This window comes from Rhinoraja longicauda, chromosome 6, assembly GCF_053455715.1.
Source record: "Rhinoraja longicauda isolate Sanriku21f chromosome 6, sRhiLon1.1, whole genome shotgun sequence".
NCBI classification, from domain to species: domain Eukaryota; kingdom Metazoa; phylum Chordata; class Chondrichthyes; order Rajiformes; family Arhynchobatidae; genus Rhinoraja; species Rhinoraja longicauda.
In genome coordinates, this window is record NC_135958.1 from 11,604,996 (window position 1) to 11,631,035 (window position 26,040).

The following is a 26,040-nucleotide window of genomic DNA, read 5'->3' on the forward strand; positions in this document are numbered from 1 at the left end:
GCTGAACAAGGGTCTCGACCCGAAACGTCACCCAGTCCTTCTCTCCAGAGATGCTGCCTGCCCCGCTGAGTTACTCCAGCATTTTGTGTCTTATCTTCGAATTACAGAGCCAACCACATCCTCGTACTCTACTCCCTCTCGCTCCAGAGCCCACCGTGATGTGACCATTCTGCCAATTCCATTAGCAATGTATCTACCAACCTCTGGAGTTAACGCTTTGAACACTTTCCTATGTGTGTGTGTGTGTGTGTGTGTGTGTGTACACCTATTTTCACCTGTAGAGATGTTTGTGATTTTTTTTATCTTCACATTTTCAATAGAAATAAGAACGATGTAATGTGTTTCCAATGGGTGGGGTGTCGGTAGATAAGGGTCTCGACCCGAAACGTCACCCATTCCTTCTCTCCAGAGATGCTGCCTGACCCGCTGAGTTACTCCAGCGTTTTGTGTGTGTCTTCCACGCACATATATATTAACACAAATACACACACAAACACACACACAGAATGGAGGGCGGTAGCAATGATCACCACTCTCTCGCAGCCTGCGGAGCTCCGGCGTTGGTTTTTGCAACATGTATATTTTATTGAATTCTCTTACATTCATACACTGTTTTTGCTGCAGTGATCCAGAGTGCTTTTGTACAATAATCGATTATGTTAACATATAAAATATTTTTTTCAGTAGAAAAGATGTTGACATTGTAACAAAATTTAAATAAACAATTTTAAGGAAATTAAGAAGACAATGTTGACTTTACATGGGATTCGAGTTGCAACTACTTTACTGTATTTAACACTCATCATGTCCAGATCGCAGGCACCACCCCTGATTTACATGGTTTACAACGAGGCTCAGCAGAATCCTAGAAATCGTGTCATTAAATTCTCAAATATATAAAACAACCAGAATTTGCCTCCTGACATGTACAGCAGACGTATGCACAGTATGTACATCCTTTGTGGGTTGATGTTGGCAATTACAAATCCATTCAAAGTCCAGCAACTACAAAGTGGGATTGAAGGTGTAAGCTGATTGTATAAGCGGTCCAGTATATATATATATATATATATAGGTTTCTGGTGAAGAGGAAATGGGGTAGATGTCAGAGAGACCTCACTCTGTCTTGAGCAACACAGGTCACCTACAAAAGAGGGGGGGGGGGGGGGGGGACATTTGCAAAAAGCAATCCTGAAGATTCAATTGGCTTCATGGTTTTTCCATCGAGTGACACTTGCTGGTGTGACGGTGAGACACACTGGGAATGGTTGTCTTTAGAGTATGGCCTATTCTTAAACATGACTCGTGGCCCACTGTCACCCGGAGCTGGTGAAGTGCTTGCAAGAGATGGAGAAAGAGGGCGAGGGAGGGAGAGGGAGACGGTGAGAGAGGGAGAGAGAGGGAGGGAGAGAGAGGGAGAGGGGAGGGAGAAGGAGAGGGAGGGAGGGGGAGAGGGCGAGAGAGGGAGGGTGAGAGGGAGAGAGAGGGAGGCAGGGTGAGTGGGAGGGAGAGGGTGAGAGGGAGAGGAAGAGGGGGAGAGAGAGAGGGAGAGGGAGGGAGAGGGGGAGAGAGGGAGGGTGAGAGAGGGAGAGGGTGAGGGGGAGAGAGAGGGGGAGAGAGAGAGGGAGAGGGAGGGGGAGAGAGGGTGAGAGGGAGAGGGTGAGAATGAGAGGGTGAGAGAGGTAGAGCTAGGGAGAGGGAGAGGGTGAGAGGGAGAGAGAGAGAGAGAGGAAGAGGGGGAGTTGTCAAGGACAGTCAGGATCATTGGAAGGTTCGTTATGTACAGGACCTGGAATTTTATTACAAAAGCTGAGACTTCATGCACAAATGTTGGTAGTTGTGTTTGATGGTGGTTACTAATCCTTTATGAAGTCATCCTTTGGTTAACAATGACCACATGGTCACAACTGGGACTATATGTGTCCCTTGGCCGCTGGTCCCTGCCAGGTCTCTCTCAGCAGAGAGTTCAGTAGGATGTGGCAAGTTGGTGCCTTGTTGTGAGGTGCTCTATCCCAGCTCCATTTAAGATTCCCATGACGTGTGGAGCCCGAGTGCAGCGTGGTGCCGTAAAGTAGGCAGATTGCACATAGTTCCCGTGTTTCAAGACGCGGTGTGGGCGGCTGGGCTGGGCTGGGAGGTGTGCAGTGTGTATGGTCTTGGGCAGGGTCACGGACAGGTCTCTTTCCTCACGCGTGCACACCTGTGAGTTAAGGCCTTGGGAAAGGTGCTAGCCCAGAGTGTGAGTGCCCCAGCCACGGTGGACCTCACAGTCTAACTATGGCCAACTTTGGCACCGCACATACGCCTGCACCGCACATACGCCTGCACCGCACATACGCCTGCACCGCAGATACGCCTGCACCGCAGATACGCCTGCACCGCACATACGCCTGCACCGCACATACGCCTGCACCGCACATACGCCTGCACCGCACATACGCCTGCACCGCAGATACGCCTGCACCGCAGATACGCCTGCACCGCAGGTAGGCCTGCACCGCAGATACGCCTGCACCGCAGGTAGGCCTGCACCGCAGATACGCCTGCACCGGATATGCCTGCACCGCAGATACGTCTGAACCGCAGATACGTCTGAACCGCAGATACGTCTGCACCGCAGATACGCCTGCACCGGAGATACGTCTGAACCGCAGATATGCCTGCACCGCAGATACACCTGCACCGCAGATACGTCTGCACCGATGGCTGGGTGGGTAAGTGGGTGGGTGGGTGGGGGAGTAGGTGGGTGGGTGGGTGGGCGAGTGGGTGGGCGGGCGGGTGGGTGAGTGGGTGGGTGGGGGAGTAGGTGGGTGGGTGGGTGGGCGGGTGGGTGGGCGGGCGGGTGGGTGAGTGGGCGAGCGGGTGGATGAGTGTGCGGTTGAGAGGATGAGTGGGTGGGTGAGTGGGTGGGTGAGTGGGTGGGCGGGCGGGTGGGTAAGTGGGCGGGTGGGCGAGTGTGTGGGTGGTTGAGTGGATGAGTGTGCGGTTGAGAGGATGAGTGGGTGGGTGAGTGGGTGGGTGAGTGGGTGGGTGAGTGGGTGAGTGGGTGGGTGAGTGGGTGGGCGGGTGAGTGGGTGGGTGAGTGGGTGAATAGGTGCGTGGGTGAGTGGGTGGGTGAGTGGGTGGGTGAGTGGGCGAGTGGGCAAGTGGGCGGTTGGGCGAGTGTGTGGGTGGGCGAGTGGGTGGGTGGGGCGAGTGGGTGGGTGGGGCGAGTGGTCGAGTGGGTGGATGAGTGGGTGGGTGGGCGAGTGGGTGGGTGAGTGGGCGAGCCGGAAGCTATGGGTTCCCTTTCATTGGGCAAAATATAAAATGCATCGGGAGGGGGGGGGGATAATTAGGCCGGACAGAACATACCAGTCAAAGGCATTCTACACATGATGATCATTAAAATAACCAGTGAGTGTGCTCATAAATAAATCAAAGAGGTTACGTCACGGAATGCCTTTTTACATTTGTAGCAGGATCAGGAAGCATAAACCTTTTGAAGGATTTTGTGTATTACTGTTGAAGGAATACAGTACAAGTTGGGTGTTTTTTATTTTCTAAGTTTATTAACCCTTTGAGCAGCGCCTGCGTTTTTTGTGGAATGTGGTCAGTTGATTCCCGTTAAATAATACTTGTGAGAATAACGGCCTGTCATGTTGCCAGCACAATGATCATGGGGTGGGGGGGGGGGGAGATAGAATTAAGACAAGCGTAGATCAGTGTTGGTTTTATTAAACATCCGCTTTCAGTCAGTGGTCTGAAAAATAAAGAACAAAGCCAAGAGTTGTGAATCTGTGGAATTCTCCGCCACAGAAGGCAGTGGAGGCCAATTCACTGGATGTATTCAAGAGAGAGTTAGAATTAGCTCTTATGGTCAAGGGAATCAAGGGGATGTGGGGAGAAAGCAGGAACGGGGTACCTGATTCTGGATGATCAGCCGTGATCAGAATGAATGGCGGTGCTGGCTCGAAGGGCCGAACGGCCTACCCCTGCACCTATTTTCTGTGTTCCTAATTTGTGTTTTGCAAAGTAATGCCAAAGAACTTGAGCGGTGCTCAGAGGGTTAAAGGCTGAGATACCGTCACATGTGAGAGTGCACCGGGGTCAGTATTAAATGGTTAACTAAATTGTCCATTACACATGCAGCTTAACGCACCTGTGCAGCGCACAGGAGCTAAATCCAATTTACACAAAATTCCAAACACTTACCATTTTTACCCCTTGTAATCAACCGGTAACAAGGGCCGATTACGTGCTTCCATTAAACACTGTACAGTTTTATATAAAAAGAGTTCAGGTTAAGAGTGCTACTCTGCAATAAATCAAGGAGCATGTGCCAAGTGTTGTTACAGGAGCTTTAAGGCTTCTTTTCGGAGAGGGAGAGAAAGAGAGAGAGTTGTCCTCAAAGCGGCCGGGCGGCTAAAGTGATCGCTATGGCTTCTCCAGCTCTGTAACGTAGAGGAGATGGTCCTCGGGAGACTTGCCGTGGGTTTTACTGAGGTGCAGTTTGACAGCGTGCTTGCTTGCAAAGGTCCTGTTGCACAGCTTACACTGGAAGCTCACGCCGGCCTCCTCGTCTTGGTGGGGCAGCGATGACTTTTCACAGGGCAGTTTGGCGTGTGTAATCTGGCTGCCCAGCTGTTCACTGGACAGCCTGGACAGGTCGCGCAACCGAAAGCCTAAGTGTGATTCTAAGTGACCGATGTACGTCGAGGGAGTCCTGATCTGCGACGCACAATCGTTACAAAAAAACACCGGGTGGCCCGAGTCCAGGTTCTTGAGGAACTTAGTTCCACCTGTCCTTCGTAGCTGGTACTTGACATTGGCCAGCCAGTGGCTGATGGTGGTCATGGACAGGCCGGTGAAGCGGGAGATGTGCATGCGCTCCTGCGGGCTCAGGTCGGACATGATGAACTTGCCGTCCGCGGTCTGGCGCAGGCTCGCGGCAAACTGCGCCTGCAGGATGAGCAGGTGCTGCGGGTTCCAGTTGGACTGGCGCCCCTTGCGCTTCTGCGCCGGGGAGATGTCCTCGTTGTCCTCCAGCGTGCTCCCGTCCACCTCCGACCGGTCTGAGCCGCTGGTGGGCGTGGACGACTTGGACGTGTGGCTCCCCGTCAGGTTCTTCAGCATGTCCGAGATGTCCGACAGGGCGTTCTCGTGGAGCGGGGAGCTGGACATGAAGGGCGCCGTGGCTGGCGTCTTGGCCGGTGTCACGGTGCAAGAGGAAGACGTCGACGACGGCGAGAGCACCAGACCTTTGTCGGCCTTGGCCTTGGTCAGGTCGATGGGCTGGTCACTGCTGGTGTGGTGGTAGAAGTAGCGGTCGGCAGCCTCCGCCTTCTTGGCCGATCCCAGGGGCGAGGCCAAGGCGGCCTTCTCGGCCAGGCTGTTGCTCATCTTGTACAGCATGCTCATGGGGTCGAGGGTGGGCAGGGCCGGCTTGGCGGCCTTGCCGAGGTGCACGTTCATCACTGACTGCAGGGCGCTGAGCGGGTTGATGAAGGGTTGCTCGGGAGGGTGGTCGGTGATGATGGCCATGCTGCTGCACGTGCCGCCCGTGGCGGGAGGTTTCGCCGCCTCAGTGCCATTCTCCACGTGTTCCCTGGACGGGCTCCCTCTCGCACTCTGCTTCTGCCCACCGCCGTGACCGGCCTGGCCGTGGGGCCCAGGCTCCGTGGAAGCCTCGCCCTTCAGTTCTCCCACCTCGCTGTGGCAGGGGCTGGGCGCGCCTCGCTTGGGCCGGCACGGTTTGCTCTCCGGCTCCTTGGCCTTCTCCTCAGCTTTGCTCACCTTCTCGGTCACCTTCTTCACCAGCTCCTCCATGGCGTGGAAGTTGTTTTTGGGCAGGGGCGAGTTCTGGCTGCTGGGGGGGGAGACCAGGGGCTGGCTCTTTGGAGACACCATGCAGTCCAAGGTGCTGTAGGTGGACTTCAGCTGCATGTGCTTGGCGGACGGGGTGAAGGGCAGCTTCACAATGCCGGGCAGCTGGTAGGCGGCGTGGATGCTGGGGTAGCCACTCCAGCTGGGAGTCCCATTCTGGGCCTTGTTTATGGCCGAGGCCACCGTGTTCTCCAAGGACTTGAGGATATCCAGGCCCCCGCGAGGGTTGTCCTCCAGGTCCTGCTCCGTCAGGTACTGGTACTTGGAGGAGATGTCGTACTTCTCCTCCTTGTCGCAGGGTCTCACCTTCTCCTTGGCTCGCTCGTCCGAGCCCTGGCAGTCGGCGTCCTTCTCTGCTTCCCTCTTGAGGTTGAGGTCGAGGGGGGGCTTGGGCGAGGCGCTGCCGGGGGTGGGCAGGGAGGCGGTGAAGGCGCTGGCCACCAGGGGGACGGACTGCACCTTGTCCTCCAGGAGGGAGGTGAGGGCGGGCGCGGGCGTTGGGGGCACCTCCAGCATCTGCTTGCCCTTCTTGATGGCGGAGTTGGTGACCTTGACGAAGTGGCCGGTCACCATCATGTGGGCGGTCAGCTCCTGCAGCGTGTCGTGGGAGCTGCCGCACTCCATGCACTTGAGGATCTGCGACTTCCTCGCCTCGAACTGCCAGGCGTAGCTGGCGCCGTTCTGGTGGCCGTAGCGGTTGTTGGGCGTGACGTAAGGGTTGGACGACCTGTGCAGCGGGTCGGCCGCGTCGGGGAAGGCTGCGGTTTTGGCCGTGCCGCCGGTGGAGTCCGGGGAGCTGGGCAGGTCCAGGTCGAGGGCCAGCCGCTTCCTGCTGGACGGCAGCACCTTGGCTGAGATGGGGTTGACGGGCTCCTTCAGAGGCACTTTCTGATAGTGTTTGGTTTTGATCATGTGCACGCTCAGGTCCTGGAGGGACTCGAACGAGTGTCCGCAGTACATGCACTTCAGGACCTTCTGCGCGTCCTCCTTGCCCTCCATCTCCAGCAGCGAGCGCTTGCGGGGCTTGGACCACTTCCTGGGGTTGTTGCTGTCCGCCTCGTTGTTCTCGTCGCGGTAGTGCCCCGTCTCGTTCATGTGCACCGTCAGCTCCACCAGCGTGTCGTAGGCACCACTGCAGTCCTTGCAGCGGAACTTGCTGGCGCCGCTGAAGATGGAGCCGTACAGCTTGCTGCTCTGCCGGTACAGCTGCACCGTGCTCACCAGCCCAGGATCCTGCAGGAAGCGGCTCTGAGACACCTGCTGCAGGGTCTTCGACATGGCGGACTGGTGCCAGTCGAAGCTGCCGCTCTCACAACTGCTCCCCCCGCTGTTGCTGCTGCTGCTGCTGCCGCCGCCGCCGCCGCCGCCGTTAGCGGCCGTCTGCCCGGGCTGCGTCAGTCCCAGGCTCAGCGACGACCAGTAGGAGTTGGACAGGATGTTGTTGTAGATCACCTTCATCTGCTCCAGGCTGTCCTGCACTCCCCCCTCCTCCGCCACCCCGGCCCTCTCTTTGCTCTCCTCCTCGTTCTTCACCGAGTGGCTCTCAAAGTCGGCCAGGCGGTCGCTGGTCTCGCTGGCGTGCGACGCACTGTCCACCTCCTGCCCGGAGAACTCTGCCGTCGGCGAGTCGAGGAAGGCCGCGGATTCCTTGCTGAACTCCTGCTCGTCACACGCAAACTGGCAGCTGCTCTCCCCATCCGCCCCAGACTCGCTGGCTTCAGTCTCCTCATCGCCCAGCACCGCTGCCTTCAGCTCATCAGGGACGTAGGCTGTGAGAGAGAGAGAGAGAGGGAGAGAGAGAGAGGGAGGGAGAGAGAGAGAGAGAGAGAGAGAGAGAGAGAGAGAGAGAGAGAGAGAGAGAGAGAGAGAGAGAGAGAGAGAGAGAGAGAGAGAGCGGAAGAGAGGGAGGGAGAGAGGGAGAGAGGGAGAGAGAGAGGAAGAGAGAGAGGGAGAGAGAGAGAGAGATGCACGTTAATTGCTGCTTGCCAGGATCGAGATTAAACACGGCAAAAACATCATAACCGGTAACATCTGCTGCAAAGTTAGACACTTAAAATGTCGCGTTTCTTGGGTGCACGAAATCCTCTCGTCAAACGTGATTTCCCACCTTATCCTTCTCAAGGGGCAACAGCTTGAAATTAAGACTAAATTTGAAATTAATGAAGCAAATTCTGGAGGTGGCATTCATTTCGATAGTAATGAATTACATGTATCAGAGTCACAGACAGCAGTTCCTGTCTGTCAATGAATATGTCTTGTGCTGTGCCTCTCTCTACCTTACATTTCCAAGCCGACACATTCACAATTTAAATTATATAACCATTATGGGTTTCTGCTTCTCACTGTTTAGTCAGTTCCAAATACTACAGAGCTTGAATTATCTGCACTGATTGTCAAGAGACAGGGCTGCAGATTTCAAATCCGTGAAGAATTACAGGATTATATATCCATGTTTTGCCATTCCCGACTTCAGAACCTTACCTCGGAAGAACAGATGGTTGGAAAATTCTGTACTGACTAATCACTGCTCGGTACAGGTTTATGGAAGAATGTTACTTTCGACCCACTGACATTTAAGTGTGCATCATTTTAATCAGACTTCCACCCTGTCAAAACACTGAAATGCATGCATGCCTGAATATGTCAGAAATGGGTTTAGAAAAAAAAGCTTTTGGAAAATATGACAATAACAAGATTGCCAAGTTTTGGTATAAGATTTGATGTTTTCATGCTGCAGTACTTTTTTCTTTGAATAAATTTATAAAACGCTGCTGAAAACCCCACGAGAGGAATGAGGTGTATGAAAAAGGATCGTGTTTTATTACACACTCCAGTTTGGATTTTTCACAAATTAGTGGTGATTTAAAAAAAAAAAAAACTATCAGCCGCCCAATGCAAAAATCACTTGCTGTAAAAATTCATTCCTGTTCCATAATTAGTTGGGTAGAATTGAAGTCCACCGCCTCGCCGGAATGAAATAAACGGCTGCAGTTTCCCCGGCGAGATGTGTTTGGGAGAAAAAGGAAAGGGCTCGGATGTGAAGCACTCTTTGGGAGAATGTGCTACATGCCAACAAATGATGTCATCATCCAATTTAAACCAGCAGAAACAGCATGCATGAAAACAGCGATCACATCACGCCAAGCATTCGCACGGTACGCCAGCCCGGCAACAAATCACACACCTCCCCCAGAAATTGGAACAGCGGCATTTTTTCCTCTTTGCCGTTTTGCAATATTTTCCCCCGCTACATTGCAACAGGTCAGAGCTCTGACAAGTCATGGAGGGCACTGCTGGGTGGGCTCGTCTGCTCGCGCCGACAATGGGCACACCCGGCTCGTCAAAGCTGCAGAGAGCAGCTCTCTCCCCCCCCCCCCCCACCCCCCCCCCCCCCCCCACCCCCGATGATTGTTTACGACTGGGAACCGGCACCGACGATGAGGTGGGAGTGTTCCGCTCTCCAAACGCCGGTCTCAACCAGCACAGGAAATGCAATGTGCTAAACACATCAACCAAGACAGACTGCAGCCACACACAAAAACACTACAGCCCCAGGACACAGGAGGCACACGGCAATACGCAGGGATGAAAGCTAATCTACTGCTATGAGTAACAATCCAAGCACGCTCTGAACGATTCAACTGCAACTAGGTACTTGACCTGTCCATAGGTTCCAACCATCTTTACGTTTACAAAAGGAGGTCAGGCAGCATCTCTGGAGAACATGGATAGGTGACGTTTCACAGAGTGTTGGAGTAACTCAGTGGGTCAGGCAGCATCTCTGGAGAACATGGATAGGTGATGTTTCACAGAGTGTTGGAGTTACTCAGTGGGTCAGGCAGCATCTCTGGAGAACATGGATAGGTGACGTTTCATTGAGTTCTGGAGTAACTCAGCAGGTCAGGCTGCATCTCGGGAGAACTTGGATAGGTGACATTTCATTGAATGCTGGAGTAACTCAGCGGGTCAGGCAGCATCTCTGGAGAACATGGATAGGTGACGTTTCATTGAATGCTGGAGTAACTCAGCGGGACAGGCAGCATCTCGGGAGAACATGGATAGGTGATGTTTCACAGAGCGCTGGAGTAACTCAGCGGGTCAGGCAGCATCTCTGGAAAACATGGATAGGCGACTTTGTGGGTCAGGACCCTTCTCTTTCTACCTCTTTAGGCAGGTTTATTATTGACACATGTATCGAGCTACAGTGAAACACTGTATTTTCCACGCTACCCAATCAGATTAGATAATACTGTACATCAATACAAGTCTAGCTCCAGTCCAATAGGTGGAGCAAAGGGGAAGATACAGAGTGCAGAATATAGTTCTCAGCGTTGTAGTGCATCAGTTCCAGAGACAAAGTCCAATGTCCGCAACAGGGTAGAGGTGAATCGGACAGTCGGGGAATTCAGACCAGCTGTGTTCTACCTCTCCCAATGGTGGTGCCCTGTGAGTAGAAAAACTACACTTGGACCAGTGAACATCCATCCTCACGTGGTTCAGGATCTCTCGCTAAAGGTCCAACGTTCCTTAGGGTGAGTGCGAACTCTGCAAACGTTAACACCACTGATAGTGCTGAGATCCTTTCATGGATGTAGTCACGGGATGTATTCAAGAGAGAGTTCGATTTAGCTCTTCGGGCTAACGGAATCAAGGGATATGGGGAGAAAGCAGGAACGGGATACTGATTTTGGATGATCAGCCATGATCATATCGAATGGCGGTGCTGGATCGTAGGGCAGAATGGCCTACTCCTGCACCTATTGTCTATGTTTCTATGTTTTGCAACCATTGAGTATTGACACTTTCCAGGGACTCCCTGACCACATGACAATCATTCAGACCCACTGCTGGCAGCTGTAAACCCTGGTACGCTCCCCATGATCCTTTGAAACTTTGATGGCACCAGAAATGGGGTGACTATTTGTGTCCTGCCTGGGTGACCTCCGGCGTATGACTTTACCAGATTGTAGGCAAAAACAAAGAATTTCACTGTACCTCGTTACATGTGACAATAAAGCATCATCGAACCACTGACCTACTGTAAACATTCTAATAACTTGCCACAAGACACCCTTTATCACCGAAAATTCTTAAAAATCTAGCAATGAAATCACCCTGATTGCTAAAAAACACCATTAGTCACTCAAAGAAATACATCGTTGTCTAAGCAAATCAACTTGATCACAGTACCCCTCGAATGATCCAATTACTGGGGTTCAATGTTACATCCCAAATGCACTAAACTCGGGACATTTGGACCAACAATTTCATAAGTGATCGGAGCCGAATTAGGCCATTCGGCCCTTCAAGTCTACTCGATCTATCTTTCCCTCTCAACCCCATTCTCCTGCCTTCTTCCCATAACCCCTGACACCCGTAATAATCAGGGTTTACAGAACCTAACGCGAAAACGTTTGGCTTTGAACTGAATGATGTTCTTCGTCAAGTGATGTTCTTTTGCACCATTATTCTATCTTGGGGGTGGGAGATCATGCAGGATTTTAACAAAGGCAGATCTTGTTGAAAATGTTCACGTCCCCGAGGACACTGAGCATACTGGGTCGACTCCTGAAGTCTGAAGAAGGGTTGCACTCCAAGACGTCACCCATCCATGCTCACCACAGATGCTGCCCGACCCCTGAGTTACTCCAGCACTCTGTGAAACGTCACCTATCCATGTTCTCCACAGATGCCTCCTGACCCGCTGAGTTACTCCACCACTCTGTGTCTTCTTTTGTAAACCAGCATCTGTAGTTTCTTGTTTCTTCAATAAAAAAAAATCCACCTGATAGACACAGAGTGCTGGAGTAACTCAGCGGGTCAAGCAACATCTCTGGAGAACATGGATAGGTGACGTTTCACAGAGTGCTGGAGTAACTCAGCGGGTCAGGCAGCATCTCTGGAGAACATGGATAGGTGATGTTTCACAGAGTGCTGGAGTAACTCAGCGGGTCAGGCAGCATCTCTGGAGAACATGGATAGCTGACATTTCAGGTTGGAACCCTTGTTCAGACTTGAAGAAGACTGTTTCTACAAGAAAAATCATCTAGGTTCATTTGGAATGGGCTTCTATGTGTTAAGCCTACAGGGAGTTGTCCAAGCCAAGTCTTCAGATACTGAGTTAATGGTCAGTGGTTGTTCCTTCCCTCCACAATCACCACTCTGTGTCCAGTTTTGTTTATTGTCACGTGTACTGAAGTACAGTGAAAAGCTGTCTGTTGCGTATTAAACAGTGGAAAGACAATACATGATTACAATCAACTGGAGTAACTCAGTGGGACAGGCAGCATCACTGGAGAAAAGTAATAGGTGATGTTTCAGGCCGAGACCCTTCTTCAGACTGAGAGCCGGGGGAAAGGGAAAGGATCTAGATATTCCAGTCCACGGCTCATTGTCTGGAGAAGCCTCCACTCAATTTCTGATTCAAAGACAGAAATGGTATCACAATGCAAAGGCTTTCATAGAAGCATAGAAAATAGGTGCAGGAGTAGGCCATTCAGCCCTTCGAGCCAGCACCGCCATTCAATATGATCCTGGCTGATCATCCCAAATCAGTACCCCGTTCCTGCTTTCTCCCCAAATCACTTGATTCCGTTAGCCCTAAGAGCTATATTTCCCCAGGCTCTCAATTTGAAGCAGGGTCTCGACCCGAAACGTGACCCATTCCTTTTCTCCAGACATGCTGCCTGACCCGCTGAGTTACTCTGGCTTTTAAGTGTCGATCTTCAGTTTAAACCAGCACATGCAGTTCCATTCCACACATGATTACAATCCATCCATCCACAGTGTATAGATACAGGATCTAGTGTTTGGGATCTAGATATTCCAGTCCACGACTCATTGTCTAGAGAGGTCTCTACTCTTCTGTCTCCAATTCAAAGGCAGTAACGCTATCATCAATACAAAGGCCCACATGGGGTTGATACCCACAGTGGGGGCACATTGTAGATTGTCCCTAGTGCAGTTCATCAATTTACCATTCTTAATCGAGATATCTTACAGTATTAATGGAGATGGATGTATGACTCTGCGTTGAGGAAGGACAGTCCAAAATGATTGACCACTTGCTGCCTTTCACCATCTTCCTCTGCAAAGTACAACCACCAAGCTCCTTGCAGTTAGACCCGGCAGAATGACAAAAGACAACAAGAACCGCAAGTTCAAGGGAAGGCACAAGCTGCTGCAAATGCTGGAATCCTGAGCAAAACACACAATGCTGGAGTAGCCCAGTGGGTCAGGAGGCATCAGCTGAGAGAATGGAATCCGAAAGAAGGTCTTGACCCAAAACATTGTCATAAGTCCATAAGGTCATACGTGATAGGGGTAGAATTAGGCCACTCGGCTCATCAAGTCTACTCTGCCATTCAATCATGGCTGATCTATCTCTCCCTCCTAACTCCATTCTCCTGCCTTCTCCCCATAACCCCTGACACCTGAATCTATCTATCTCTGCCTTAAAAAATATCAACTGATTGGCCTGCACAGCCTTCTGTGACATAGAAGTCCACAGATTCACCAACTCTGACTAAAGAAACTTCTCCTCATCTCCTTCCTAAAAGAACGTCCTTTAATTCTGTCCAATTTAATTGCCTGTCCATTCCCTCCACAGATGCTGCCTGACTCGCTGAGTTCCTCCAGCACTTTGGGTCTATCACATCCATCAATATCTATATTTGTTTACTGTGACAGAACCTTCAGCTGATGAAAGCAAGGCAGCAGGGGCTAGTTAATGGAGCGCCTTTAAGGGGAGCACCCAAAAGTGGGGGTTCTAATGTTGATGCTCATTAATAGGATATCCCCAAGAGCTTGAACAGTGGGAGATACTGCAAAAAAAAACGTGATTGTACCAATGGATCGCTAGTCCATGGATCGCTAACTAGTCCATGGATCACTAGTCCATGGATCGCTAGTCCATGGATCGCTAGTCCATGGATCCACAGTCAATGGATCACTAGTCCATGGATCGCTAGTCCATGGATCACGTCCATGGATCACTAGTCCATGGATCGCTAGTCCATGGATCTACAGAATGGATCGCTAGTCCACGGATCACGTCCATGGATCGCTAGTCCATGGATCACTAACTAGTCCATGGATCACGTCCATGGATCGCTAGTCCATGGATCGCTAGTCCTTGGATCACTAACTAGTCCGTGGATCACTAGTTCATGGATCACTAGTCCATGGATCGCTAGTCTGATCACTAGTCCACGGATCAATGGTCAATGGATATTTCTAAAGCAGAGATGGATAGATTCTTGATTAGTGCGGGTGTCAGGGGTTATGGGGAGAAGGCAGGAGAATGGGGTTAGGAGGGAGAGATAGATCAGCCATGATTGAATGGCGGAGTAGACTAGATGGGCCGAATGGCCTAATTCTGCTCCTTCCACTTGTGACATACCTTATGACATGCCTACCCACAGTGACCTGCCACACACATGGGGTGCTGGGAACACAGCTCTGGTGCTGGGGGTATTTCTCCCCGCCCACCCTCACTGTAAACGTGGGGTTGCTCAGATACAACGTGCCCGAGGGGACGATGTCGCGGAGCCCCTCGCTGGACTAGAGCCCGAAACTTCTCATAACCTACGAGTTGTGAAAGCAGTGTGAATGCTGTATGTCAATTTTATTGTCTAATAAATTTCTGCACACTTCAAATTTCACTACAATTTATCTCCTTCTTTAGAATTATGAATGAAACATATCTATTAAACCATCATCGGGGGTTTGTAAAAGCTTTTTGAATTCGGATGCTGCAGTAGATAAACAGTGATGCATTGCTCTTTGTGTGCTGCTGGTAATGATACACAGTGTTCGGCTTCTGAGGCCAAGCAACACAAGTGGCTCGGTGGAAGCACTGCTGCAGAGCTGCCCCTGGCTTGCAGAAACAAATCTGGGAGTGAGCATGCTGGAATGCAGACTGCAGCTCGCTGAGAGGTCCGTGCAAGAGCTAAGTGCAGGTCACCTGGCTGCCAAGACCATGAACAGCCAAGTGTGCAGGAAGGAACTGCAGATGCTGAGTTTAAACCGAAGACAGACACTACAAGCTGGAGTAACTCAGCGGGTCAGGCAGCATCTCTGGAGAGAAGGGATGGGCGACGCTTCGGGTCGAGAAGTCGCCCACATTCCCTCTCTCCAGAGATGCTGCCTGACCCGCTGAGTTACTCCAGCTTGTAGTGTCTATCTTCCTTGCACATTGATGAGACGGCTGCAGCTTTGTCATGGGTCTTGGTGGATCCCAGAATGGTCTCGTCTCGTCGTGTCGCAGCGTGTAACCCTTTGCTAACCGGGTCCCTGCCTCCCGCCTCAACCCCTGCACATTTACACCCCTCAACGGGAAAGAAGTCCCAGAGATAAATCTGCGTGTTGCACGCTGAAAATACACACGCCCAAAAATGGCAAAAATATTTCCCACTTCCCAATGCCCACCGAGTAAAAATAATATTTAATAAACCCATCGTCGATAACAATGTTGCCGCGGTGATCCAGAAATTAAGTAGTTCTTATGAGGGAAAAAAAAAACATTATACCCTCACGGCGCCACTCCAGCCCGGAGTGACTTTAAGATTTGACTTTCCCAACAAAATCCCATGTTAATCTGAGTGGAGGAAGATTAGCCCGGTCACCCCCTGTACAGAATGCTCACATTCACTGGGTGCACTTGTTTGGTGTGTATCAGCATAAAGTAATTCACCGATCTCAAGGAACAAAAGAGACGGACTCTACTTCCACTAATGGTTTAAATCATTTTGTTGAATCAAGCATGGAATCAAATATTTTACTCAGTAGAATTCTGCTTTTCACGATTGACAAACTAATCACTAGGTTGCTAGGATACAGAAATTCTGAATACCATTGTCATGGTTAAAAATTAGTATGATTATTGAGTTAGCATATTTTTACATAACCCATAACATTTTTTCTAAGTGTGGAAAATAAAACTACAGACCATATCTAATGATAGAAACTGCAGCCTAATTTGTTTTTTCCCTGTTTCCTTCCCGAAACTAACTTCCACAAAACGGACCGAGTGATGTTGCCGCCGTGCCTTGGAGGGGCTAAACCCGTCACCCACACCGGGCGTTAACAATGAAGTGCGTCGGCCCCCAAGGACCCCGCGTTCCTGGAGGGTCGGGCCCTTCCCTTGTACCAACTCGCCAGCTCGGGCCCCTTCAACCGAATGGAGCGCCACCAGGCATTTGTTATTCCCAACCTGGCGAGTCAACAGCTCGGTATTCACCCAGGCAGTCTTCACCCAGAGAGTTGTGAATCTGTGGGATTCTTTGCCACAGAAGGCAGCGGAGGCCAATTCACTGGATGTTTTCAAGAGAGAGTTAGATTTAACTCTTCGGGCTAGTGGAATCAAGGGATATGGGGAGAAAGCAGGAACTGGGGGTACTGATTCCGGATGTTCAGCCATGATCATATTGAATGGCGGTGCTGTCTCGAAGGGCTGAATGGCCTGCACCTATTTTCTATGTTTCTATGTTGCTCTGTCTAGTCGTGCTTTGAGGCCAAGCCGACTTGGGAAGGGTTTGCACAATTCTTTCAAGCTGATGGGGTTAAAACAAAACCAGTCCGAGCCTGACACAGCTGGCGATGGAGCATGTGGTATATTAAACACATCCATTCCTGCGTCTCACCTTTCCGAGGTCAAATTGTGAAAGACTTCCACTGCACCGGAGCAGTTGATGGACTGCTGCAGCATCTGCTCGGGTGCCTTGAATGCAACTGATGACAAATAAAATATCCCCCTGTCATTGTGTAGACTCCAATGATGTAATGAGTTGGACTGCGTCGTATGACTGCTCCAGTGATGTGAACACAAGCTGCACAAACCCCTCAGTGTAGCAAGGAACTGCAGATGCTGGTTTAAACCGAAGATAGACACAAAACGCTGGAGTAACTCAGCGGGACAGGCAGCATCTGTGGAGAGAAGGAATGGATGACGTTTTGGGTCGAGACCCTTTCCTCAGACTGCATAACTCCTCTCCACTCCTCTCCTCTCCTCTCCTCTCCTCTCCTCTCCTCTCCTCTCCTCTCCTCTCCTCTCCTCTCCTCTCCTCTCCTCTCCTCTCCTCACTGGGGAGCAGGCCTGCTACAAACTTCTCCTTTACTTGAATTTAATGGGGCCAAACCTCACATCAATCCCAAGTACTCGAGCTTCTTATCGCAGTAGCTGTGAGGTGTATTCTTCCTTATTACTATCGCTAAGTTTTCAGTTCCGCCCCCTGCCGCGGGGAGACAACTTCTTGCTGGGATCTGGGTCCGGGCTGGTATGGTGGTATCTCCAGTGGGATTGGGCAAGGATATGGAATGGGTGGGAAGCACGCTACTGAAATGCAGAAGCCGTTCCTGTGTTGGACTGTTCTAGAATCATGGAGTCACAGAGTCATACAGCACGGAAACAGGCCCTTCAGCCCAACTTGCCCACACCGACTAACATGCCCCATCTATACTAGTCACATCCGACTGCATTTGACCCATATCTCTCTAAACCTATCCTATACATGTACCTGTCCAAGTACCTGCCTCAACTACCATCTCTTACAGCTCTCTCCATATACCTACTGCCCTTTGTGTAAAACCATTGCCCCTCAGGTTCCTATTAAATGTCCCCCCCACCCCCCCAACCTTAAACCTATGTCCTCTGGTTCTTCATTCTCCCACGCTGTGTAAAATACTATGCAGTTACCCTCATTATTCCCCTCATGGTCTTATACACCTTCTCTAGGATCACCCCTCATCCTCCTGCGCTCCAAGGAATAAAGTCCTCGCCTGTTCAACCTCTTGTTAGACATTGGGCATTAGAGGTGCAGCATGGAAACAGGCCCTTCGGCCCATCGAGTCCGCACCGACCAGCGATCCCCGCCCACTCGCACTATCCCTACACACTTGGGACAATTTACAATTATACTGAAGCCAATTAACCTGCAAACCTGCACGTCTTTGGAGTGCGAGAGTAAACCGGAGCACCCGGAGAAAACCCACGCGGTCACAGGGAGAACGTACAAACTCCGTACAGACAGAGCCCGTAGTCAGGATCGAACCCGGTGCTGTAATGCAGCAACTCTACCGCTGCGCCACCTATAGCTCGGGCCCTCGACTCCTGGCAACCTCCTCTGCTGCGTTCAATGAAATTGGATCAGAACTTGGGAGAAGTAAACCTACTCAAACTGATTGAACTAAAGTGATGGAGCGGGCCAATGGGGGGGTGAGTAGACTGTCCCAAAGAGAGACGGCACACTCAATGGGCCGCTGACTCCATGACAACTTATAGCATTGAGATTCTCCTTGCCAGCAATAAAAATGGCCCAGTCTTGCTGCCATGATGTGGTCACCCATGGCAACCCTTTACCTGTACTTAGACTGGCCGGAGATGTCTTATAGTGTACGTGAGATCAGGACCAAGACCTTGGGCAGTGGAGATGGCACATAGAGGCAACATTAGCAGAACAGACCCTCCCACCCCCCTACCCCCCTGCCCCTCACTGTCCAGGGTTGGCAACTGGCTAAACTGAATTTCCAGGTACATTTCAAAACTATCAACAACTAAGTAAACTTGTTAAAGGTTTTTAAACAGCAAAACAATCAAATAAAGAGCCTGAAACACTTGTTGAACGGAGACAGAGGTCACGCCACTGGGAACAATGGAGGGCCCAGCATAGGGGAACCGCCGTGAGGGGGGGGGGGGGGGGGAGAATAAAGGAGGCCCTGGCGCAGGATACTTTGTGACTTTGTCAGCGCCCTTTACGTGGCGATTATTTGCATACCTTGGGTATGAAAGAAAAGAAATTCACCGTAAAGTATTCAAATTCAATTCAATAATTCACGCCACCGTCAAACCACAAATAATTATAAATAAAGGAACTTGTCCACTTCCTTTCCTTCCTTCACACCCCAGCATGTCCATGAACACAATGGGCTTACAAACGAGTCCAAAGTGTTTAATTGTCATATGTACCGACAACAGAAAAATGACATTGTTACAGCAACGTAGGAGGCCAGTGAATACAATATAACATAGATAATGTATAATAAACACAAATGGTTTAGGTTCAGATTTATTACTGTCACGTGTACCAAGGTACAGTGAAAGGCTTTGTTCTGCGTGCTATCCAATTAGATCAGATAATATAACATGGAATCAGTCGAGTCAAACTCAAGTAGACAATAGGTAGAGCAAAGGGGAAGATACCAGAGTGCAGAATATAGTTCTCAGCATTGTAGCGCATCAGCTCCAGACACAAAGTCCAATGTCCACAATGGGGTAGAGGTGAATCGGACAGCACCCTAGCTTATGGAAGGGCCGTTCAGAAGCCTGATAACAGAGGGGAAGAAGCTGTCCCTGAGTCTGGTGGTGCGCGCTTTCAAGCTTCTGTACCTTCTGCCGGGCGGGAGCGGGGGGAAGACGGAATGACCGGGGTAACTCAGCGGGTCAGGCAGTATCTCTGGAGGAGATAGAAGGGTCCCAGCCCGAAGTCGCCTATCTATGTCCTTCAGAGATGCTGCCTGACCTGCTGAATATTCCAGCACTTTGTGTTTTCATCAGTGCACAGAATGTTTGTTATCATTTTCTGAGATTGAACATACTGATACAAATGGTGACGTTATTATATCTTCACAGTTGCCAGGAGTGTAAGAAATATTTGTTCTCAATGCTTTACTTGCAAAAAACACAAAGGCCATTTTATACATGGCAGGAACAGGCAGAGAGAGGGGCAGCTGTCAACAGTTACCACTTATTAAAAGGAACACAAGGAACAGGTTGGGAATTGCGAGCAGCATCTGTGGAGAGGGAACGAGCTTTGTAGGGGGAGAGCATTCCCTATAAGCCTTTACTTGCTGCTGCTTAACGGTGGAGTCTGTTCGAGAAACTGTGGTGGGAAGCAAACAATTCCATCCACTCAAAGCCAGACACAAAATGGCTGGAGCAACTCAGCGGGACAGGCAGAATCTCCGGAGAGAAGGGATGGGTGACGTTTCGGGCCGAGACCCTTCTTCAACAATCTGAAGAAGGGTCTCGACCCTACACGTCCACCCAGCCCTTCTCTCCAGAGATTCAGAGTACACAAGTATTGCCATGTTTTGGCACGAAACAAAATTACAAAAGTTCCCCGAACCCAACACTCTCTTTGGTCAAAGCCACAAGCATTGAAGAGCCGCTGTATGGCAGTGTATGGAATAGCGTTCATGCACGTTTTATGTTGGTGTTTTAAACATTAATATCCCCTGTCCACCTCCAGAAATGTTTCAGGCTGCAAGCGTTTTGATCGCCTTGCCAATAGCTCATCTACCTCAACTGATAATTCTGCACCTCTCATCAACAATGTTGCCTGATTAATTTCCGATATTAGAACCGCAGAGCTGTACTGCACATGCTCAGCCCACTTTGTCCGAACTGACCAATTTGGCACACTGGGCTGGGTCCCATTTGCCTACATTTGGCCCACATCCCTCTAAACCCTTCCTGTCCATATATCTGCCCAAATGTCTTAAGTGATAATTGTATCTGCTTCTCCACCTTCCCCTAGCTTCCAGATAAGGACTATGATGCAAAAAATGATAGGTCAGCCTTGATTGAATGGCAGAGTAGACTCGATGGGCCGAATGGCCTACTTTTCCTCCTATCACTTCTGAACATTTCAGACTGGTTAAATTACTGATACAAAGGCAGAGAAGTTTCGACATAAATCCACTTAGTCAAACAGAGAACATAATTTCATAAGGTCATAAGTGATAAGAGTACAATCAGGCCATTCGGCCCATCAAGTCTACTCCGCCATTCAATCGTAGCTGATCTATCTCTCCCTCCTAACCCCATTGTCCTGCCTTCTCCCCGTAACCCCTGACACCCGTTCATGCCCTTCGGCCCACAATGTCCATGCTGAACATGATGCTAAGTTAAACTAACCTCCTCAGCCTGCACGTGGTCCACACCCCTCCATTCCCTGCATATCCACGTGTCTATCTAAAACCCTCTTAAACACCAGCATCATGTCTGCCTCCACCACCACTACCACCCCTGGCAGTTTACTCCAGGCACCCACCACCCTCTGTGTAAAACAAACCTGCCCCGCTCATCTCCTTCAAACGCCACCCCTCTCACCTTACTCTACACATCCTGATTCGTTTTGTTTTAAAAGACTTAAAAATGAGTTATTGATTTAATTTTCATGATTTTTTTAACATTTCTTAGAGATACTGCGCAGAAACGGACCCTTCAGCGCACTGAGTCCGCGCCGGCCTGCGATCCCCGTACACTCGCACTATCCTACGCGCACCAGGGACAATGAACAAATTTACAGAAGCCAATTAACCTACAAACCCGCACGTCTTTGGAGTGGGGGAGGAAACCGGAGCACCCGGAGAGAACCCACGCAGGTCGCGGGAAGAACGTACAAACTGGTTACAGACAGCACCTGTGGTCAGGATCGAACCCGGTTCTCCGGCGCTGGGAGGCAGCAACTCTACCGCTGCACCACCGCGCCACCCTACATATATGATGTTGTATATGTTGGGTTCACAACACCACTGAGTCACATCCTGTAATCATACGCCAACATACGTGACTTTGTCACATGTAAGGAATGGAAGCAGAACAGAAGGGCAGAGGAGGAAAAGTTTCCTAAGAAAATGTTGTCAAATGTTATATAGTATTTAATCAGGTGGCACGGAGCTCATGGCATTAATTGGATTACAATTAAGATGAAGGAACGAGTAATTGGTGGAAGTTCAACAGGATTGGGACCAAACAGAGCAGCTTACGCACAATATCAACTTGTTCACCTGTAACTGTCCTTTTTCTAGTTTTATTTCCTTTTCTGTAAGATTTAGAACAGTTGCTGCCGAGAAACATTAGTTTCATTGTTAATGCTTTGAAGCATCCATTATTCACTGGGTCAAAATATCTAAACTCTGACAGGACATTGAGTTCTTAGAAACATAGATACATCGACAATAAGTGCCGGAGTAGGCCATTCGGCCCTTCTATCAGATCCAGCACCGCCATTCAATGTGATCATGGCTGATCATCCACAATCAGTACCCTGTTCCGGCCTTCTCCCCATATCCCTTGATTACGCTAGCCCTGAGAGCTCTATCTAACTCTCATTTGAATGCATCCAGTGAATTGACCTCCACTGCCATCTGAGGCAGAGAAATCCACAGATTCACAACTCTCTGGGTGATAAAGTTTTGCCTCATCTTAGTTCTAGATGGCCTACCCCTTATTCTTAAACTGTGACCCCTAGTTCTGGACTTCCCAACATTGGGGAACATGTTTCCTGCATCTAGTGCGTTGAAAGACTGGAGCGACTAGGCTTGTATACACTGGAATTTAGAAGGATGAGTGGAGATCTTATCGAAACGTATAGGATTATTAAGGGGTTGGACACGTTAGAGGCAGGAAACATGTTCCCAATGTTGGGGGAGTCCAGAACAAGGGGCCACAGTTTAAGAATAAGGGGTAGGCCATTTAGAACTGAGATGAGGAAAAACATTTTCAGTCAGAGAGTTGTGAATATGTGGAATTCTCTGCCTCAGAGGGCAGTGGAGGCCAATTCTCTGAATGCATTCAAGAGAGAGCTAAATAGAGCTCTTAAGGATAGCGGAGTCAGGGGGTATGGGGAGAAGGCAGGAACGGGGTACTGATTGAGAATGATCAGCCATGATCACATTGAATGGCGGTGCCGGCTCGACGGGCCGAATGGCCTCCTCCTGCACCTATTGTCTATTGTCTATAATCCCTTAATAATTTTATATGTATAAATTCACGCTGTGCACATTCAATGCTAGAGGTTGCCAATTGTTGGTTGGCGTGTTTATGCTTATTCTCAGGGGTGAAGCTACACTTCAGCTTCACAATCAGAAACACCAAAGGTGGCAACGTGAAATTCTCAGAGAGGTTTAAATTTCAATAGGCGTTTGTAATGCACGTTCCTTTAATAAGCTGGAAGCATTCCTACTCATTTGTCCAAGAGTTGGGGTCTTGATTTGTGTACCGTACAACCAGTGTTCTCAGTTTTGCAGTCATTTAGGTGGCACTGACCTAACTAGGATACGTTGGAAGAAATCTTGCCACCGGAAACGATTCCTGTGTACGTGTTTGCTAAACAGTTCTAAACCCCAGGAATGTGTCTGCCTTGAAAACACATTACATTTTTGGTGCTGTTCATTTATCGAGGTGTACAGAAGATAATAATGTTTACAAACGGCCACATCGAACGTGCATGGAAACCATTAAAGGTACAGTAATGCTTTGCCACTCTGGTTCGTGTGGCTTTGGCCGAAGTGGGTGCTGAGTGGCTGGAATTGTTCAATTCCCTGCACAGTTTCTCAAACAGAGTCCATTGTTAAACAGTAGCAAGCAGGAGCTTTTATATGCATGGTCTCGACCCGAAATGTCACCCGTTCCTTCTCTCCAAAGATGCTGCCTGTCCCGCTGAGTAACTCCAGCTATTTGTGTCTATCTTGAGCTTATACACAGCACACCCTGCCCACCACAGAGCTGCAAGAAACATGTACTCCAACATGATACCATACAGGAACACAAACCTTGAGGATTTAGGTTTAGGAGCAAGGAGGTCCTACTGCAGTTGTAAAGGGCCCTGGTGAGACCGCACATGGAGTACTGTGTGCAGTTTTGGTCTCCTAATATGAGGAAGGACATTCCTGCTGTTGAGGGCATGCAGCATAGGTTCACCAGGTTAATTCCCGGGATGGCGGGACTGACATATGATGAAAGAAATGGGTCGACTGGGCTTGTATTCACTGGAATTTAGAAGGAGGAGGGGGATCTTATAGAGACATATAAAATTCAGGGTACTGATTTTAGATGATCAGCCATGATCATATTGAATGGCGGTGCTGGCTCGAAGGGCTGAATGGCCTATTTCTGCACCTATGTTTCTATGTTTCTTGGTAAACTTAGCCAAGTTTCAGAAGGAAATCTTTTTGATGCTAATTGTTACAAGGTTCAGAATGTTCTTCCTGTACTGCTTATTGGCTCATTATAACTTTCAGGCAGGAATTTTTCAATGATTAAATGATACGTTATTGTCCCGTGTAGCTGGGTACAGTGAGATGCTTTGTTTTGCACACAACCCGTAAAACGTTGGCTACCAATTCCATTGGCCAGTTTCTTTGGGCCATGGAGAGAGCAACGTTTCATTGTTAGACTTACTGGGAAAACAGAGTCCTGCTCTCCACCTGCACTTTGCTCACAAATGCTTCTCCTTATTTTCTAACCAAAGTATAATTTTGTTCAATTATTTACAATATTTCGTACAGTACGAAACAGATCAACACAGTGCCCACCGCCATAACACAAGTCAAACAAGTATTCTTCAATACTAAATATACTATCAGGCAACTATATCGCCATCCTTATTCACAGCGCGTAGTCCATCTCTAATACCGCCCGGGCGCGGACATAACCCCAGAAAAGGGGCAGGCAGCTTGCTCGTGCACAAATCATCCTCCATGGCTGGATAGAAACATAGAAACATAGAAAATAGGTGCAGGAGTAGGCCATTCGGCCCTTCGAGCCTGCACCGCCATTCAATATGATCATGGCTGATCATCCAGCTCAGTAGCCTGTACCTGCCTTCTCTCCATACCCCCCTGATCCCTTTAGCAAAAATGGCCACATCTAACTCCCTCTTAAATATAGCCAATGAACTGGCCTCAACTACCTTCTGTGGCAGAGAATTCCACAGACTCACCACTCTCTGTGTGAAGAAATGTTTTCTCATCTCGGTCCTAAAAGACTTCCCCCTTATCCTTAAGCTGTGACCCCTGGTTCTGGACTCCCCCAACATCGGGAACAATCTTCCCGCATCTAGCCTCTCCAACCCCTTAAGAATTTTATATGTTTCTATAAGATCCCCCCTCAGTCTTCTAAATTCCAGCGAGTACAAGCCCAGTCTATCCAGTCTTTCCTCATATGAAAGTCCCGCCATCCCAGGGATCAATCTGGTGAACCTTCTCTGTACTCCCTTTAAGGCAAGAACGTCTTTCCTCAGGTTAGGAGACCTGATCTTCCAACCCACACAGGACAACAACCTGCCCTACAGTGCCCACATGCTGCCACACGACTCCTGAGAGGCGAGGGGGTCTCTCCCACAATGCCCCTGGATCCAACCACTACCAGTTGAGGAGAGACCCACACCGACACTGGCACAAGGTCATCAGTGACAGGAGCAGAATTAGGCCATTCGGCCCATCAAGTCTACTCCGCCTGGAATTTAGAAGACTGAGGGGGGATCTTATAGAAACATATAAAATTCTTAAGGGGTTGGAGAGGCTAGATGCGGGAAGATTGTTCCCGATGTTGGGGGAGTCCAGAACCAGGGGTCACAGCTTAAGGATAAGGGGGAAGTCTTTTAGGACCGAGATGAGAAAACATTTCTTCACACAGAGAGTGGTGAGTCTATGGAATTCTCTGTCACAGAAGGTAGTTGAGGCCAGTTCATTGGCTATATTTAAGAGGGAGTTAGATGTGGCCCTTGTGGCTAAAGGGATCAGGGGGTATGGAGAGAAGGCAGGTACGGGATACTGAGCTGGATGATCAGCCATGATCATATTGAATGGCGGTGCAGGCTCGAAGGGCCGAATGGCCTACTCCTGCACCTATTTTCTATGTTTCTATGTTTCTATTCAATCATGGCTGATCTACAGCTCCCTCCGAACCCCATTCTCCTGCCTTCTCCCCGTAACCCCTGACACCCGTACTAATCAAGAATCTGTCTATTTCTGCCTTAAAAATATCCAGACTTGGCCTCCACAGCCTTCTGTGGCAATGAATTCCACAGATTCTGACTAAGGAAATTCCTCCTCATCTTCCCAAAGGAACGCCCTTTAATTCTGAGGCTGTGACCTCTGGTCCTAGATTCTCCCACTGGTAGAAACATCCTCTCCACATCCACTCAATCCAAGCCTTTCACTATTCTGTACGTTTCAATGAGGTCCCCCCTCATTCTTTTAAACTCCAACGAGTACAGGCCCAGTGCCAACAAATGCAGGGCATCCTCCAACCCCTCCCCCATCCCCCATCCCCCCTCCCCCCTCCTCCCTCCTCCCTCCCCCCTCCCCCTCCCCCCTCATCCCTCCCCCCTCCCCCCTCCTCCCTCCTCCCTCCCCCTTCCCCCCTTCCAAAAGTAATTGGATCAATCT

At 49.8% G+C, this 26,040-nt stretch overlaps 1 protein-coding gene across 1 annotated transcript in view; it reads right to left on the minus strand.

Annotated features, from left to right (window-relative positions):
* Positions 1-600: 600 nt before the first annotated feature.
* The window catches only part of tshz3b (teashirt zinc finger homeobox 3b), a 99,353-nt gene continuing 73,913 nt past the window's right edge, over positions 601-26,040 (minus strand). The window contains exon 3 of the mRNA XM_078400454.1: positions 601-7,634. Within this exon, the coding sequence (XP_078256580.1) occupies positions 4,417-7,634 (3,218 nt within the window). The 3' untranslated portion in view covers positions 601-4,416. The remainder of the gene's footprint in view (positions 7,635-26,040) is intronic.